The 19,434-nt window shown below is 33.2% G+C and overlaps 1 protein-coding gene across 2 annotated transcripts in view; it reads right to left on the reverse strand.

Moving 5' to 3' along the window:
• Positions 1-19,434, reverse strand: part of LOC122504809 (cGMP-dependent protein kinase, isozyme 1-like) — a 519,664-nt gene that overhangs the window by 334,791 nt on the left and 165,439 nt on the right. Inside the window, exon 2 of one of the 2 annotated variants that reach the window (XM_043616069.1) lies at positions 2,995-3,132. The exons of the other annotated variant lie outside the window; for it this stretch is intronic. Coding sequence (XP_043472004.1) covers positions 2,995-3,132 — 138 coding nt within the window. The remainder of the gene's footprint in view (positions 1-2,994; positions 3,133-19,434) is intronic. 2 annotated transcript variants of the gene reach the window in all.

Here is a 19,434-nt window from a genome sequence, read left to right on the forward strand (position 1 = left end):
AGGCAAAGTCGCACTTATTTTCACTCTGAAACGTAACATTCGAGTTGATTTAATTGGTGGATTCTTTAACATCAACCAATGAGAACGCACGGAGAACCTTTTAACTGAAAATAAGTGAGACTGGAAATGGTGAAAATAAGTGCGACTACAAATAAGTGAGACTGAAAATAAGTGAAGCTCCAGTGTATTATAAAATATTTTGTTATATTTAAATTTGAACTATTCATATTTAAGTTGTTAAGTTTGTTGATTTATAAATGTATTTTTTAGTTTTATTTCATTAATTTATGTTTAATTTAAGAATATTAAAATAAAAAAATCTGATATAATCAAGTGAAAATCATACAGTACCGTCCGAAATTGTCAGTCCACCCATTTTTAAAGGAATGAAAAAAAATTTTAACATAAAATTCATGAAAACTAAATTTTTTTTTGGTTTATATTTTGAAAGAAGATAAAATTTTGAAAAGAATAAGACCTTACAGAAGTCATTTGGCCAACATTTGTAGAAGATATTCTTAAAAATCGTCATTTTCAATGTTTTACAAAAATTTGAATAACTTCTAAAATAATGAACGCTTTTTAATAATCTTAGGCTTATTTTAAAGGTCATTTTCTACGGAATAAGAATTACTTATAGGTATTAACCTGTAATTTTTTACTTGGAATAAGCATGACGTCAAAGTTGGACAAAAAAATTCAAAAAATTTGAAATAATATTATTAAAAGAAAAATAATTTTTGAAATTCAAACATATTTTTTTATTAAATTTTCTTCGAAAATCTACACCATATCATGATTTATATATGTTCTAGAATAGTTTTTAGTACAAAAAATTTATTTCAAATTTTTCCAATTTTTTTGTCCAATTTTGACGTAATGCTTATTCCAAATAAAAAATTACAGGTTAATGTCTATAAGTAATTCTTATTTCGTAGAAAATGACCTTTAAAATAAGCCTAAGATTATTAAAAAGCGTTCATTATTTTAGAAGTTATTTAAATTTTTGTAAAACATTGAAAATGACGATTTTTAAGAATATCTTCTACTAATTTTGGCCCAATGACTTCTGTGAGGTCTTATTCTTTGCAAAATATTATTATCTTTCAAAATATAAACCAAAAAAAATTTGAGTTTTTATAAATTTTATGTTAAAAAATTTTTTTTATTCCTTCAAAAATTGGTGGACTGACAATTTTGGCCGGTACTGTATTTCAAGTATAATACAACTGGATGATTCTTCATGAAACCGATAATTTGATTATTGTTATTTTAGAATTTTTTTTTCAATAAAAATAAAAATCATAATGTAAATTTTAAGTATGATAGTCAAGAATAAAATATCTGTTCTGGGCCGGACAAATTGTTTGTAATTTTTGTATTTTTTAAACAAAGTAACTGTTCACGCATCCATGTACCATAATTAGTTGCCATAATTTTGTTGTACTAACAAAATTGATAGTTGAACTTATATGAACGTTTTTTGTTTAATTCAGGATTTAAAAATCTAATTCAGGAAATATATGCAGTAATTTATGGTAATTTATAAAAATTGTGAGGTAATTCATAATATTATTACAAAATATAATTCAAGATTAGAAAAACTAATGCAGGAAATTTATAGTAATTTATGCGGTAATTTATCAATTTTTTGAGGTAAATAAATTTTTTTTAATAAATAAAAGAAAATTTTAAAAACTAATTTTGGAAATTTATGGAAATTTATAGGGTAATTTATGGAAATTTATGTGGTAATGTATGAAAATTTATGGAAATACATGTTGTAATTTTATAAATTATTTTAAATGATTTATCGTAATTTATTAACATAATTTAAATGAAAATCAATTCTTAGTAACTTTCAGAAATTTGTACGTTAATTTATGAAAATTTATAAAGTAATTAATGTCAAAACTTACTAAAATTATGACAGTCAAAGTAACTTTTATTTGTATAATTTTATTTGTAAACAATTACAAAAATTGTTGTAATTGTACACTTGTTTAAATCACAAGTTCAATGAAAGACAAAAAAAGCTTCACCATGACGCTGTGGTTTCACCATGACGCAAAATAAATACTGTTTTTTTAAATAAATTATTAGAAATTTTTAATCGGTTTCATATTCCTGTCTTTTATATTTACTGAAATAATACGACTATACATTATTTACTAAAAAAAAATTTTTGTTTGATTTATTATGAAATATGTGAAGGCTTCACCATGACGATTTTGTGATTCCCTGCACAAAGTTGACGCTTTAAACGTAAAAAAAATGAAAAAAAAGTATAACATTTTTTTCTATTGTAGTGAAACACTTGAGGGAACTGAATTGTTGCTTGTACTAAAGAATACCGAAATTCTGATTTTATTTTTCTGAAACATTTCAATTTTTCAAAAAGGCTTCACCATGACGCACGAAACTGGGAACAAGAAATAACATCAGAAAAAAATATAAAAAATAATTTTTTTACAACCAATTTTACTTTTTAATTTTACACACTTAGATATTAAAAAAATGTTATCAATCATTATTTTTATTTGAGAATTTTGCTAAAAATATTTATTTTTGTTTTGTAACTGACCCTGGGGACAGGCTTCACCATGACGATTTGGCTCTTACATTTGCATTAAAAAAATATTTAATCTTATAAATTAAAGTAGCTATAGGTTTTTGTTTGTAATCACCAGAGTTACTTTTTCACGTTGGATTAATTACCATATGTGCAATCTGTTTCTTAAAAAACACCAGGGACATGAAATTGTCGGTTTCGTGGAGAATCACCCAACTATTAATATTTTTAATAGTAGAACTTTTTTTATAGTAATCTTATCCAAAACTGTAAAAAAGATGGTATGGTACAAACTGTAATTTGAATTTAGAACAGTACAAACATTACTTGAAGATAGAACGGTATTAACCTTTACTGAGAGAGACAGATAGTATTGTATCACACTTATGTAACGAAGTATGTAATAGAAATAGTAATTATACCACTAATAGATCGTAGTCTTTTTGTATTATACAAAAGTGCTAATTCTCCAAAAGCAACTCCAGGACCAAAACTTCTTTGAAACTTATTCCCCTCGTATAAATCAAATTCACCTTCAGCAGAAACATATAGATGTGAACCTATTAAAAAATTATAAGTTATTATAACCGCCACAAGTATAAGTCTCACATGATATGGATCACTATAAGAAATCTTTTATTCAAATCTACCCGAGTCAAAATTTAAACCCTACTTAACCTCTGAAAATGTAGGGCTTCTTTAGGTTTATCAGTCGTAAAGTATGGCCCAATTCCAATACAATATTGTGACTGTCCACGAGAAAACACGGCTTAGCTCCCAAACGTGAATTTCACAGGGCGAGCGATTGAAGTACTACGATTAAAGTTAGCTACGCTTGACATACCCATCTTTAAAACTATATATTGTCGAAAGTAATTGATATTTTTAACTTTTGGCTTTTGCATTTGAAAAAGCAACATAAAATCTGTCGATTACCATAAAAAACTCAAATTGATTTTTTGAACCTAAGCCGTGTTTTGTCGTGGACAGTCGACGATTGAAGTTAACTACGCTTGACATACCCATCTTTAAAACTATATATTGTCGAAAGTAATTGATATTTTTAACTTTTGACTTTTGCATTTGAATAAGCAACATAAAATCTGTCGATTACCATAAAAATTCAAAATTGATTTTTTGGACCTAAGCCGTGTTTTCTCGTGGACAGTCACAATAAGTTAAAATTAGACCCTCCTTTGACTCCAAAACCAGGCGGAAAATACCCAATCTTAGACCCATTCTGCGAAAGACAATTTTGAATTATTTTTAATAATTACTTGAAAAACTGCAAATGGAAAAAGTACTCCAAAGTAACAAATACTGATATGATTTATAGCGTTTATATAGACGCTACAAAAACATAGTACAGTCAATCTGTCATTTTTTTAGAAAAAATACCTTACTCGAGATTATTTCATATATCGTTAGTGGCACATGTGGCTAGCTTAAAACCAAAAAGTTTAGAGGGGGAGAAATTTAATACTTCTGTGGATTTAATTTTGTACAAAAACCGTAAGTCGTACTGCAAAATTTTTAAAAAAGAAGTTGTAGAGAACAAATTTCTCTACATTTTATCTCAGTAGGTCCCTACTGTACAACTTAATGTGCAAAAGTTAGAGGGCGCCAAAATTGCAAAGATTCAGTTTTTCCCCTTTTTCGTATCAAAAAAACCATTTTTGCGTTTTGCTGTAAATAGAAAAGTTGTTGAGCTTAAAAAACCTACAAAATTTATATACATAATTTTTTTCTACGTTGCACTCTTTCGGAGGTACAGTCTATTTATTAATTGTTGCGTATACCCTACTGAAAAAGAACGACCGTAAATGTGACCTTAGAGCCTCAATAGGGTGGTGTAACTGAAACAGTAAATACAGCTGTATTTATGCCCGTATTTAGGGTCGTATTTACGGTCACATATGAATACAATTTTTTCCATATATATTAAATATAATATTGCACTAAAATAATATATTTTTTCAGATAAGTATTAAAATATAATTTTTTCCTAATTAATTTGAAATTTTGAAGTGTTAAAGTAAAAGAAATGGAAAATGAAAAAAACAATTTAAGGATATAGTTAGGAATAAGGATAGTATTATTTAACATTAGTAGATGAAGATGATGTATTATTATTAGTATCATAATTATATTTTAATTATTATTTAAATATAAAAAATATAACACAATCAAATATATATATAACTTTATTTTATTCACAGCAACGAAAATAAACGTAATCCAATTTTTGTAAAAAATATGGTTATGAAGAGAAAACATATTGTGGATATCACGTCAAAAGTCCACCCAAAATAAAAATGTTGTCCAATTATTTCCAAATTTTTTGTATGATATGCCCTACAGGTTAGTAATTTGTCGGATAAATATTTTTGAATTTTATTAAAAATTGTCCGAGGGGGAGGGGGTAGAAGTTCTGAACTTTTGCGTGACACGCTCCACTTTGATTATTTCTTATAATTAGAGGAAAAAAATTTTTAAAAAATTAGAATATGGGTTTTTTAGATTTTTCATGGGCTTTTGAATGGCAAAGTCTATTTTCAAAAATTTTTCTATTTTGACATAAATTTTTAAAAAATAAAAATAAATTTTAACTTTTCGCATCTTTGGGTCAATTTTTTCTTTTTCCTTTTATTTTTAAATGAAAGCTGAGCTTTTTTCTGATAAAATACTTGTTTTCCAAAAAAACGTTTTTTTTGTTTTCGAGAAATGAATTTTTGAATATAGCGCATCACGTCGTCGCGCCGCAATTTAATTTATAAAACGTTTCATTGAACTATTTTCTGCATTTCACAGGGTTAAGACTGATATTAGAACAAAATAATGCCTGCATTATAGTTTTTTTTAATTTTTTAAATTAAAAAAAATATTTAATTTTTTTAAATTTTTTAAATTAAAAAAAATATTTAATTTTTTTTAATTTTTAACAAAATTTTTTTGCAATTTTATTTTTAATTTAATGCCCGTTTTTTATTTTTTTGTTCGCTTTTTTTTTACTTTCGCTGTTCTCAACTTTGTCTCTGCATTTTTTGTTTTAGTGCCCTTACTTTTTGAATCTTTTGATGCTGGAAACTCCACAGAATTTAAACCCTACGAAGTTTTTTAAGGAACAATTTTTCGTCATTTGTAGGAACATCTTGTCGAGTCAAAAGATTAGAAAAATAAGTGCACGAAAACAAAAAGTACAGAGACAAAGTCGGGAACAGCTAAAGTAAAAAAGGCAAAAAAAAATAAATTACCTGTTTTAAAAATGTAACGAAATCAGTATTTTGAAATATTTAAAAATCGGAGAAAATTTTTCAACATCAAAAAATAAAAAAATTGGAAGAAATGAAAATAAATAAATTGTAGGCTTTAAATTAGAAATAAAAGTCTAAAATTTTTTTTTTAATTTTGTTAAAAATTTAAAAAAATTAAATTTTTTTTTAATTTGAAAAAAATAAAAAAAACTATAATGCAGGCATTATATTATTATTCTAATGTCAGTCTCAACCCTGTAAAATGCGGAAAATAGTTCAATGTAACGTTTTATAAATTAAATTGCGGCGCGACGACGTGATGCGCTATATTCAAAAATTCATTTCTCGAAAACAAAAAAAACGGTTTTTTGGAAAACAAGTATTTCATCAGAAAAAAGCTCAGCTTTCATTTAAAAATAAAAGGAAAAAATGGACCCAAAGATGCGAAAAGTGAAAATTTATTTTTATTTTTTTAAAATTTGTATCAAAATAAAAAAATTTTAAAATAGACTTTGCCATTCGAAAGCCCATGAAAAAATCTAAAAAACCCATATCCTAGTTTTTTTAAAAAATTTTTCCTCTAATTATAAGAAATAATCAAAGTGGAGCGTGTCACGCAAAAGTTCAGAACTTCTACCCCTCCCCCTCGGACAATTTTTTATAAAATTCAAAAAAAAGTATCCGATAAATTACTAACCTATAGGGCATATCACAAAAAAAAATTTGGGAATAATTAGACAACATTTTTTTTGGGTGGACTTTTGACGTGATATCCATCATATGTTAAACTTTTCATTTTTCAAACTTTAGCAGATTTTTTAACAACAGGCATCTGTCAATTTTTTTGACATCAAATTTTTGTCCGACACATTAAAAACATTAGAATACATGGGGACAAATGAAATTGTTGACAAATGGAAAAGTAATAACTTAATGATTACAAATAAAGTGCACTTATGACCCGTCGCGTCACTAAAATTGGATTACGTATATTTTTGTTGCTGTGACTAAAACAAAGTCATATGTATTTGTTTGTGTTATATTTTTTATATATATATTTAAATAATAATTATAATATAAATATAATACTAATAATACATCATCTACTAATGTTAAATAATACTATCCTTATTTCTAACTATATCCTTAAATTTTTTTTTCATTTTCCATTTCTTTTACTTTAACACTTCAAAATTTCAAATTAATTAAGAATAAATTATATTTTAATACTTATCTGAAAAAATATATTATTTTAGAGCAATATTATATTTAATGTATATGAAAAAAATAGTATTCTTATGCGACCGTAAATACGACCCTAAATACGGGCATAAATACGGCTGTATTTACTTTTTCAATTACACCACCCTACTAAGGCTCGTATTTAGGGTCGTATTCACAGTCATATTTACGCCTGTATTTACAGTCGTTTTTTTCAGTAGGGTAAGTAATCCATATAACACAGGACCACAAAATTTATTTAAAGGAAATATTGACTGGACTATTTTATACGTCTTTTAGGTCCCTGAATTCGAATCCGAACTCAGTTTTCCCCCATCACGTCAAGTTCCTTCAAAATGGCGGATCCAATATGGCAGTTGAATTTTTTAAAAATTTATTAGATTTTCTTGAAACTTGTTACTCGGGGGATTTTGGGGTCGCTGAATACGTATTTCACCTCAGTTTTTCAAAATTCAAAATGGCGGATCCAATATGGCTGACGAATTCTTAAAGAATTTATCAGATTTACTTGAACTTTATACTTGAGGGTTTTTGGGGTCGCTAAATACGAATTTTAACTTAGTTTAAAAACATTCAAAATGACGAATCCAGTAGGGCTAACGAATTTTTAAAAAATTTATCAGATTTTGAGTTTTTGAAAACTAAGATGAAAGTCGTATTTAGCAACCCCAAAAACCCCCGAGTAACAAGTTTCAAGTAAATCTGTTAAATTTTTAAAAAATTCGACAGCCATATTGGATTTGCCATTTTGAAAAAACTTGACGTGATGGCGGAAAACTGAGTTCGAATTCGAATTCAGCGACCCAAAAAACATATAAAAAACATGGTCCAGTCAATATTTTATTTCAAAAAATATTGTGGTCCTGTGTTATATGGATTACCTATACGTTACAATTAATAAATAGAATAGACTGTACCTCCGAAAGAGTGCAACGTAGAAAAAAATTATGTTTATAAATTTCGTAGGTTTCTTTGCAATTTTGGCGCCCTCTAGCTTTCTCACATTAAGTTGTACAGTAAAGACCCAATGACATAAAATGTAGAAGAATTTGTTCTCTACAACTTTTATTAAAGAAATTTTTCAGTACGACTTACGGTTTTCGTACAAAATCAATTTTAAGGAAATTTTGAGTGTCTCAACTTTTTGGTTTTAAGCTAGTCACATGTGCCACTCGGATTTATGAAATAATCTCAAGTAAGGTATTTTTCCCAAAAACGGCTTTTTTAGGCTAGATTGACATTAAATTCCACTTTTACTTATTCCAAGTGCTTCAATTCAATCTGAGAAAATCTTCAAATTTTTCTTCTTCTATTTGTAGGGTCCAGGAGTATGAAAGTTGGGTATACAAGGTTTATAATATGGGGTATACCAAGTTGGTACTATTGTTGCATTCGAGAATCTCTCCTTTTATAAAAGAAAAAAGACAAAACTTAGATATTCATTTGTTTTCCATGTTTTTTTAATGAGATTTTCTACTTTACGACTGCTAAACCTAAATAAGCTCTAAATTTTTCAGAGGGTAATTAGGGTTTAAATTTGGACTCGGGTACATCGGTATCATTCAAATCTAACAATTTCTTAACAAAGTAAGAATACACATAAAAATATTTTAAGATAAATTTTCTGAACCCTTTTTTACCTTAAAAATATAAACATATTAAGGGGACTATCTTGTCAAGGATTTAAATAAATTAATGATAACAAAATGTCAAATATGAGTTAAATGCGTCATATTGTCTGACGTAATGTAAACATGCAGAGCGCGGTCCCCTTTTTTATTAACATCGGAAAATTGAGATTTAGCTAGGCTGTTTTAAAAAAGAGTTTAATTTCCAAAATTGAATCAATACTTATTTTAAAGAATGTATCTTAATGTTAATTTTTTATGAATTTAAATTTATGAAAAATTAATAATAAGTTACATTCTTTAAAATAATTAGTTGACTGTTTACACTTGATTAAACATTTTTTTTTATTATTGTTGTGCTGTTAATTCCGCTTTTATATTGAAATATAGTTTTAAATTTTTAACTATTAACGCAGGATAACCGCAGAGAAAAGCAGAAAGTCGCATTGGCGACAGAGTCGGAGCGCCACCCTCAAAGGCTACAGTCTTACGACAGTTCCGAGGGAGGGTAAAGGGCTCCAAAAAAAGGGTTACGGGTTTTAGTGGGTCGGGCTGGTAGTAGGTCGCCAGTTTGTATAATAATAATAATAATAATCCCGGCACTCGCCACCTGGATAAATAGGAAACACGGTCAGGTTTCCTATTACATGACTCAGGCGCTCACAGGTCACGGGTGTTTTAACTCGTACCTGTGTCGCTTTAAATTACGCGAGGACGAGGTGTGTGCATATTGCCAGTTCCCTGAGGACAACGCGGAGCACACCCTCTTCTCATGCAAGAAATGGGACTTGGAGAGGCAGGCCATGTTCGAAGGTGTAAACAGTCAAGTTACACCGGAGAACATGGTATCGCTGATGACCCAGTCAGAGGAGAATTGGCGGCAAGTCGAGTATAATAATAATAATAATAATAATAATAATAATAATAATAATAATAATAATAATAATAATAATAATTATTATTATTATTATTATTATTATTATTATATGAGGGAGACACCTGCACTCTCAAGCAAGAGATGCAGCGTGGGGCTCCTCAAGGCTCGAGGGTGGGTCCATTTGTATGGAATGTATCTTACGATGATTTTCTGCGAATGGATCTACCCGAAGGTGCGGTGATCATCGGCTTTGCGGACGACGCGTTGTTCGTGTGCACTGCCGAAAGTGAGGAGGCTCTTGGGACATTGGTGAACGAATGTCTGCGACTAGCAAAAAGCTGGCTGGATACCAGAGGTCTTGAAATGGCCCTGGAAAAGACCGAGGCACTGCTGGTCACAGACAGACGTGGTTATGAGCTCCCACGAATCGTGATAGACGGATTCGAGGTCAAGTGGAGTAAGCAAATTAAATATCTTGGTGTGGAGTTAGATGGAAGTTTAAACTTCCACCACCACATGGCTACAGCGTCAAATAAGGCGATCGAGTGTGCGGCTAATCTTTCACGGCTAATGCCAAATGTTGGCGGACCCCGTGAACAAAAAAGAAGACTGGTGGCGAGTGTCGCCCACGCTAAAATGCTCTATGCAGCACCAGCGTGGGCCCTATCCCTGAGGAGTAAAAGATGTGTGACCATCTGTGAAAAAATACTGTCTGCGCAGAGATCGATAACAACGCGTATCATCACTGCATATAAGACGGTATCTACGAGTGCTGTGCAGGTCCTTGCAAGTGTCCCGCCAGCAGATCTTTTGGTGAGGGAAAGGGAAGAAATGTTTCTCTTTTCTAAAGAAAGCAGTTCCTTGAATGAGGAATTAAGACTAAGCAAGGGCCTGATCCGCAAAAAAGCGAGGCACAGGCTCATAGAAAGATGGCAAGAAAGATGGGATGGTGAGGAAAAAGGTCGATGGACTTATCGCCTTATCCCGGCACTGGCCACCTGGATAAATAGGAAACACGGTCAGGTTTCCTATTACATGACTCAGGCGCTCACAGGTCACGGGTGTTTTAACTCGTACCTGTGTCGCTTTAAATTACGCGAGGACGAGGTGTGTGCATATTGCCAGTTCCCTGAGGACAACACGGAGCACACCCTCTTCTCATGCAAGAAATGGGACTTGGAGAGGCAGGCCATGTTCGAAGGTGTAAACAGTCAAGTTACACCGGAGAACATGGTATCGCTGATGACCCAGTCAGAGGAGAATTGGCGGCAAGTCGAGAACTTCATAATCTCGGTTATGTCGAAGAAGGATCTCGACGGCCGCCAAAAAGCGTAATTTAAACAGCTTTTAATTTATTCGTTTGTTTTTTATTAATTTTTTTTGTGATTTATTTGTCCTTATACAATTTTAATTTATTCCGTTTTATGTTTTTAATATTATATACGCGTTTATTATTTTTTCTTTTTTTTATATATATCCGTTTGCAACTTTATCTTTTGACTGTTTACACTTGATTAAACATTTTTTTTTATTATTGTTGTGCTGTTTATTCCGCTTTTATATTGAAATAGTTTTAAATTTTTAACTATTAACGCAGGATAGCCGCAGAGAGAAGCAGAAAGTCGCATTAGCGACAGAGTCGGAGCGCCACCCTCGAAGGCCAAAGTCTTACGACAGTTCCGAGGGAGGGTAAAGGGCTCCAAAAGAAGGGTTACGGGTTTTAGTGGGTCGGGCTGGTAGTAGGTCGCCAGTTTGTTAAATTTATTATAACATTTATTTATTTTTCTTTTTTTTTATATTTCTTTTTGTTTTTTTATCATACCAACCCCACATAACCTTGGAGTGCGGAATCCAAGGTATCTGTAGGCAGATTTCCCAAAAGTCCCTAAGCAAAAAAAAAAATAATAATAATAATAATAATAATAATTATAAGGGTAAACTCTGTGAAGAGATACCAGGATGCACTCCCTTTGCGGAAATTTCCTGCTATCTTGGAGAGACACATCGACCTCCACGTCCGAACGAACTTGTTCACGTGCCCTTGGATATCATAGACGTCGCATCAATGCTCCGGCAATGCTATAACGTCTATGTAACTAACGGAGGCGGTTCAGGGTCCATCTTGGCCAGATGGTAGTACCCTGTTTAGGCTCGATCGTTACCTCGATACGGGGCTAAGAATAAAAAAATGAAATGATAAAGAATCAAATAAATTACTCCAAGTGGGTACCTCTGTAGAGGGTAATCCCACTACCGATTCTGATCGGGTAAAAGCCCCGGTAGTCGGTGCAGACGGCTCCAAGGATTTTGGAGGGAGCCAAAGCAAAAATTCTGAGGATGTGGGACTTAGCAGATTCGAAGGTAATGTTTTAGAACAGGTCGACCTGATCCCTAAAATACTGAAAAGTATGTGGCGTGCTTGCAAAAAGCAAAGAAACATTAGCAAGGATGTTCAGGATGGAGTGGTCGCATTGGGGATGGTGCACGAGGTGCTTCGCAGTAACCTGCGCTTTATACCTAAGCCATCATTAGACCATGCAAACCAAGATCGAATCCTGAAACTCCTGGATCGATGTCGCACGCCACATCCAGCGAGAGCAAGTCCATCGACGTAAGGAAGCGCCCTAGAGAGTTTGAAGGTCCGGAGACTGACTCTACTGTGACCACTCGCAAGGGTAAGAGGGTTAAGAGCAAAGAGACCAAGGCAAACCCTACTGCTATGGAGACGGAGGTGAGTAAGGCTACTTCGGACAGGGTTGCTTCTGATTCGAAGGCAACTGTGGAAAATAAGCCTGAAAACAAAAAAGACTTCGAAACCGTCTCCAATAGGAAACGGGAGGCCCGTAAGAGAAAGGCCTTGAAGAAAGCAGAAAAGAGGGAGAGACTTCAGAAGCGCCCCCCCAAAATTAGAACCACGGAGGCAATAAAAATTTCGGCCCGGAATCCAGAGACCTACTATGATCTTATAAAACTGGCAACAACTTCGGTAAAGCCAGAGGAAACTGGCACCGAGATTGTGAAAATTAGGAGAACTCTTAAAAAGGAGGTTCTTGTTGTGGTCAAAAAGGGGGGTGAAACTTCAAAGTTCGCTGAGAATCTTACCTCCGTCCTTCAGGACAAGGCCGAGGTTACGGCTCTTGTCAGTAAAAAGACCCTGGAAATTCGGGAACTCGACGAAACAACTTTTGGTGGTACGAAAGTGGCACTAGTACGCTTGAGTGAAACGGACAGCGAAAGTCTGCTTAAGCTAGGCAAAGTGAGTATTGGTTGGATAAACGCATCCATCCGAACGCACTTAGAAGTGACAAGATGTCAAAAGTACCTAGCCTATGGACACGTGACCCGAATTTTCAAAGGCCCCGACAGAACAAAACACTGTCGGAGATGCGGCGAAGCGGGACATTTCGCCAAGAGTTGTACTAGCGACAAGCCAAAGTGCATTACGTGTACAGATTTGGGAAAAACGGAAGTCAACCATATCCCTGGAAGAATTTCCTGCCCGGTTTACAAGGAGGAACTGGAGAAACAAAAAAGGGCAAATCCCTAAAGCTCCTTTAAGTCAACCTGCATACAAGTAAGGATGCACAGGTGCTCCTGATGCAAACAGCTAGGGAAAATGAGGTCGATATCCTGTTCTGAAGTGAGCAGCATCAAGGAAGCCTAGAATCGAGCCTCATAGAATCCAAGCTGGATGTCATCATCACTGGCGATTTTAATGCAAAGTCGCCAGAGTGGGGTGAGACGAGGCTCGACAAGAGAGGAATTCTGATTGGAGAAATGATCTCCAAGAACGATTTATTAGTTGTAAACCGGGGAAAAACATGGACGTTTAGACGAGGTGCAATCGGATCGATTATAGATCTATCGATCGCATCGTCTAATATATTTAGCCGCATAAGCGACTGGCGGGTCTCTGAGGAATATACATACAGCAAGTGACCACCAGTACATTGAGTTCTTAGTCTCAGTGGGAGACACACGAGGAGGAAAAAGACAGGAAGCTCCTAGTCGCAAAACCTTCTCGTGGAACATTAAGAAACTCAACAAGGAGAAGTTCGGCCGGTCCCTAAAAGAATCTATCTTAATTGAGGATTCTGGTTAGGTGAGGAGGCCGAAAAGTCTAAATCGAGAGGTGCGAGCGGTGCGAAATATAATCGTCACCGCTTGCAATGCGTCGATGCCACGTCGCAAAGGCGCCTTTCCAAGGAAAAAATCCTTGCACTGGTGGTCAGAAAAGCTGGTCTCCTTGAGAAAGGCATGTCTCAAAGCAAGAAGGACATATACCCGATCTGAGGGAGATCCCTTGCTGGAAGAGGCTTTCAAGGAGGCGAAAAAGAACCTCAAGAAAGAGATCCGTAAGTCGCGACGCCGTAGCTGGAAGGACCTAATCGAGGAAGTCGATAAGGACCCATGGGGTCTGGCTTTTAAAATCGTGACTAAGAAATTAGTGACGAGGGAAAAGACCCCCGGCCTGGACAATCCCGATTGGGTCAGAAAGATAATAAGTTCTTTGTTTCCTCCCGCAGAACCATACCTTAGAAGGGACTGGAGTTATTGCAAAGTCGAAGAGGAAGAACTTTTCCCACTTAGTGAACTGCAAAAAGCAGGCAAAAGATTGAAAACAGGCAAGGCGCCTGGAATCGATAAGATAAGTAACGAGAACCTAAAGTTGGTAATCGACACTTCACCCCAGATTTTGCTTCGATGCTTCAATCTTTGCCTTGAGAGAGGAGAGTTCTTCCGCGACTGGAAGCGACAGAGGTTAGTCCTCCTGATGAAAGGTGAAAAACCTCTAGATAAAGTCTCATCATACAGGCCTATATGCCTGCTAGATACGATGGGTAAACTTCTAGAAGATATGGTTCTGCAGAGAATGCAAAGCCACTTGACCGAAGAGAATCGTCTATCCGATCACCAATTTGGTTTCCGTAAAGGCAAGTCCACAGTTGATGCCATCCAGGCAGTTGTGGACATAGCCAAAGCAGGAAAAAACAAATTAGGACCTGGAAAAAAGGAGAGCTTCTGCGCGTTGGTAGCATTTGACATACGCAACGCGTTTAATTCCGCAAGATGGAAAGATCTCATCGAGTCGATGAAAAAGAAAAACATGCTGCCCTACTTGTTGCGGATAATGGATAATTATTTGTTAGCGACAGGTGGGTTATATATGAGGGAGACACCTGCACTCTTAGGGAAGAGATGCAGCGTGGGGCTCCACAAGGCTCGAGGGTGGGTCCATTTGTATGGAATGTATCTTACGATGATTTTCTGCCAATGGATCTGCCCGAAGGTGCGGTGATCATCGGCTTTGCGGACGACGCGTTGTTCGTGTGCACTGCCGAAAGTGAGGAGGCTCTTGGGACATTGGTAAACAAATGTCTGCGACTAGCAAAAAGCTGGCTGGATACCAGAGGTCTTGAAATGGCCCTGGAAAAAACCGAGGCACTGCTGGTCACAGACAGACGTGGTTATGAGCTCCCACGAATTGTGATAGACGGTTTCGAGGTCAAGTGGAGTAAGCAAATTAAATATCTTGGTGTGAAGTTAGATGGAAGGTTAAACTTCCACCACCACATGGCTACGGCGTCAAATAAGGCGATCGAATTTGCGGCTAATCTTTCATGGTTAATGCCAAATGTAGGCGGACCCCGTGAACAAAAAAAGAAGACTGGTGGCGAGTGTCGCCCACGCTAAAATGCTCTATGCAGCACCAGCGTGGGCCCCATCTTTGAGGAGTAAAAGATGTGTGACGATCTGTGAAAAGATACTGTCGGCGCAGAGATCGATAACAACGCGTATCATCTCTGCATATAAGACCGTATCTACGAGTGCTGTGCAGGTCCTTGCAAGTGTCCCGCCAGCAGATCTTTTGGCGAGGGAAAGGGAAGAAATGTTTCTCTTTTCTAAAGAAAGCAGTTCCTTGAATGAGGAATTAAGACCAAGCAAGGGCCTAATCCGCAAAGAAGCGAGGCACAGGCTCATAGAAAGATAGCAAGAAAGATGGGATGGTGAGGAAAAAGGTCGATGGACTTATCGCCTTATCCCGGCACTGGACACCTGGATAAATAGGAAACACGGTCAGGTTTCCTATTATTTGACTCAGGCGCTCACAGGTCACGGGTGTTTTAACTCGTACCTGTGTCGCTTTAAATTACGCGAGGACGAGGTGCGTGCATATTGCCAGTTCCCTGATGACAACTAGGAGCACACCCTCTTCTCATGCAAGAAATGGGACTTGGAGAGGCAGGCCATGTTCGAAGGTGTAAACAGTCAAGTTACACCGGAGAACATGGTATTCCTGATGACCCAGTCAGAAGAGAATTGGCGGCAAGTCCAGAACTTCATAATCTCGGTTATGTCGAGGAAGTACCTCGACGGCCGACAAAAAAGCGTAATTTAAACAGCTTTCAAATTTGTTTGTTCGTTTCTTATTAATTTATTTTGTGATTTATTTGTCCTTCTACACTTTTTAATTTGTTTTATGTTTGTATTTGTCTTTATACAGTTTTATGTTTTCAATATTATATACGCGTTTATTTTTTCTTTTTTTATATATCCGTTTACAATTTTATCTTTTTACTTTTTACACTTAATTACACATTTGTTTTTTTATTATTGTTGTGCTGTTAATTCCGTTTTTATATTGAAATAGTTTTAAATTTTTAACTATTAACGCAGGATAACCGCAGAGAAAAGCGGAAAGGCGCATTAGCGACAGAGTTGGAGCGCCGCCCTCGAAATCTAAAGTCTTACGACAGTTCCGAGGGAGAGTAAAGGGCTTTAAAAGAAGGGTTACGGGTTTTAGTGGGTCGGGCTGGTAGTAGGTCGCCAGTTTATTAAAATTATTATAATATGTATCTATCTTTATTTTATATTTCTTTCTTTTTTTCCTATTGTACAAACCCCACATAACCTTGGAGTGCGGAATCCAAGGTATCTGTAGGCAGATTTCCCAAAAGTCCCTAAGCAAAAAAAAAAAAAAAAAATAATAATAATAATAATAATAATAATAATATCTTAATAGTATATTAGTAATAATAATGTATTAATATTAATTATAATTATTTATTATTATTTTCAATTATTTTGAATGCTTAAATGTGTATTAAATAATATAAATAAAATTGTAGTTAAATACCAGAACGGGAAAAGTTAAAAATTATAGAAATAAATAATCTAAATTAAATTAATTTAATTAAATTTTAACCCTTTAACGCCCAAATGGACAAAATTTTGACATGAAGTTTGAGGACTTATTTCGGTACTCAAAAATCAATAGAAAAATTCACGAATCATCATTTCTTATGTTTTCACATGCGCTCTATCGAATGGCGTTAAAAAAAAGTCAAAAATTTATAAACAAAAAAGTTTTTAATGTTTTTTAAAAAAGTCCGATTTTTTTCCAATTTTTGTTTAATTTTTAATTTTTTCTTCTATGAAATAGCGGAAAAATAATTCTAAATGTTACAAATAACGTGACATAGATATATGTATAACCTAGAAGATTGGACTATAGAGAAAATTAAAAATTAAAATGGCGGCTCAAAAATGGAGTTTGAAGTTCAAATTTTTTTTCAAAATTTAATTCGAAAGTACGAAAGTAATGTCTAATTTTTAAAATTGAACATGGCCGTTTTAATATGACAGTCGAATTTTTACTTGAAATTCGATAATCACGTTCTCTAGCCATTAAAATACATAAAATATTTTTAATGTTTTTCAACTTTTACCACGTGGAGGTAAACGCGAACTGGAAAGTCTCTTTTTTATTTTTAAATTTTATATTTTTTTTACTTTTTAGGATTCCGTACACCTACGGTGTATCGGCGGAACCCTATTGGTGAGACTCTGTTGTCCGTAGCCAAATCGTGTCCCCCCCCTAGCGGCTAAACTATTTGACCTAAAGAGCTCAAATTTGGTCCAGATATGTATTTTCACTCGTAGATTACAGGAAAAATATAGCGAATGTGATTGGACGTGATGGGCATAGCGTTGTCAAGGAAATGACAAGATTTTTAGCCAAAAATGCATAAAAAGTGACCATCCCCCCCCTTAACTCCTAAACTATTCGACATGGAGAGCTGAAATTTTGCATGCTGGTGTATTTTTACTCGAATATTACAGGAAAAATATAGAGAACTTGATATGTAATGATGGCCATAGCGTTGTCAAGGAAAAACTAAAAAATTTTTAAAAAAAAATTTTTTTCCCTAACTTTTACATTATTTGACCTAATGAGCTGGATATTGGTATCCTGGTGTATTATTACAGTCTGACGACAAAAAATTTATTTAAGAAACTTTTTTTAAAAAAAATTTTTTTTTAATTTTTTTTTTTCAAAAAAAAAAAAAAATTTTAATTTATTTTAGTTTAAACACGTGGCATTAAATATTTTAAGGAAGAGTGAAATTTTAAGAGAATAAATGAGAGATTGTTTTCTGACTTCGATTTCTTAACTAAAAATAAAAAAAAATTGGACAAGTGCGAGTTGTACTCGCACTGCAATGGCGGGTTCCGTACACAAATATTAAAACAATACTTGCAACATTTATCGGTAATTAGTAGAATTAAAAAAAACAATTAAAAAAATATATTAAAATCATTTGATAAGAAGAAATAACTAAAAAAATTAAAGTATTGTATATCTAAGGAAAAATATAGCGAATGTGATTGGACGTGATGGGCATAGCGTTGTCAAGGAAATGACAAGATTTTTAGCCAAAAATGCATAAAAAGTGACCATCCCCCCCCCTTAACTCCTAAACTATTCGACATGGAGAGCTGAAATTTTGCATGCTGTTGTATTTTTACTCGAATATTACAGGAAAAATATAGAGAACTTGATATGTAATGATGGCAATAGCGTTGTCAAGGAAAAACTAAAAAATTTTAAAAAAAAATTTTTTTTCCCTAACTTTTACATTATTTGACCTAATGAGCTGGATATTGGTATCCTGGTGTATTATTACAGTCTGACGACAAAAAATTTATTTAAGAAACCTTTTTTAAAAAAAATTTTTTTTTTTTTTTTTTTCAAAAAAAAAAAATTTTTTTAATTTATTTTAGTTTAAACACGTGGCATTAAATATTTTAAGAAAGAGTGAAATTTTAAGAGAATAAATGAGAGATTGTTTTCTGACTTCGATTTCTTAACTAAAAATAAAAAAAAATTGGACAAGTGCGAGTTGTACTCGCACTGCAATGGCGGGTTCCGTACACAAATATTAAAACAATACTTGCAACATTTATCGGTAATTAGTAGAATTAAAATAAACAATTAAAAAAATATATTAAAATCATTTGATAAGAAGAAATAACTAAAAAAATTAAAGTATTGTATATCTAATATTGTAAACAATAATAAGCAGAGGAACAAAATTTTCAAAATTATAGTTCCTCTGCTTATTATTGTTTACAATATTAAATATATACAATACTTTAATTTTTTTAGTTATTTTTTTTTATCAAATGATTTTAATATATTTTTTTAATTGTTAATTTTAATTCTACTAATTACCGATAAATGTTGCAAGTATTGTTTTAATATTTTTGTACGGAACCCGCCATTGCAGTGCGAGTACAACTCGCACTTGTCCAATTTTTTTTATTTTTTTTTTATTTTTTTATTTTTTATGTATTTTTCTTCTTTTTATTTGTTATTATAATTTTTGAATTTAAAGGTCAAAAAATGGAAATGTATGTTTTATTTTAATCATTACTTACTTCAAAATCAAATTGAAAAAAAATAATTTTTTTTATCTCCAGCTTGTAGCTCTTGTAAAACCTTTTAAATATAATTATTCACAGTTTTAATTCGATTAATTTTACTTATCAATATATTAAATCGAAAAAAAGATATTT

This window comes from Leptopilina heterotoma, unplaced genomic scaffold, assembly GCF_015476425.1.
Source record: "Leptopilina heterotoma isolate Lh14 unplaced genomic scaffold, ASM1547642v1 Lhet_32, whole genome shotgun sequence".
Lineage (NCBI taxonomy): Eukaryota > Metazoa > Arthropoda > Insecta > Hymenoptera > Figitidae > Leptopilina > Leptopilina heterotoma.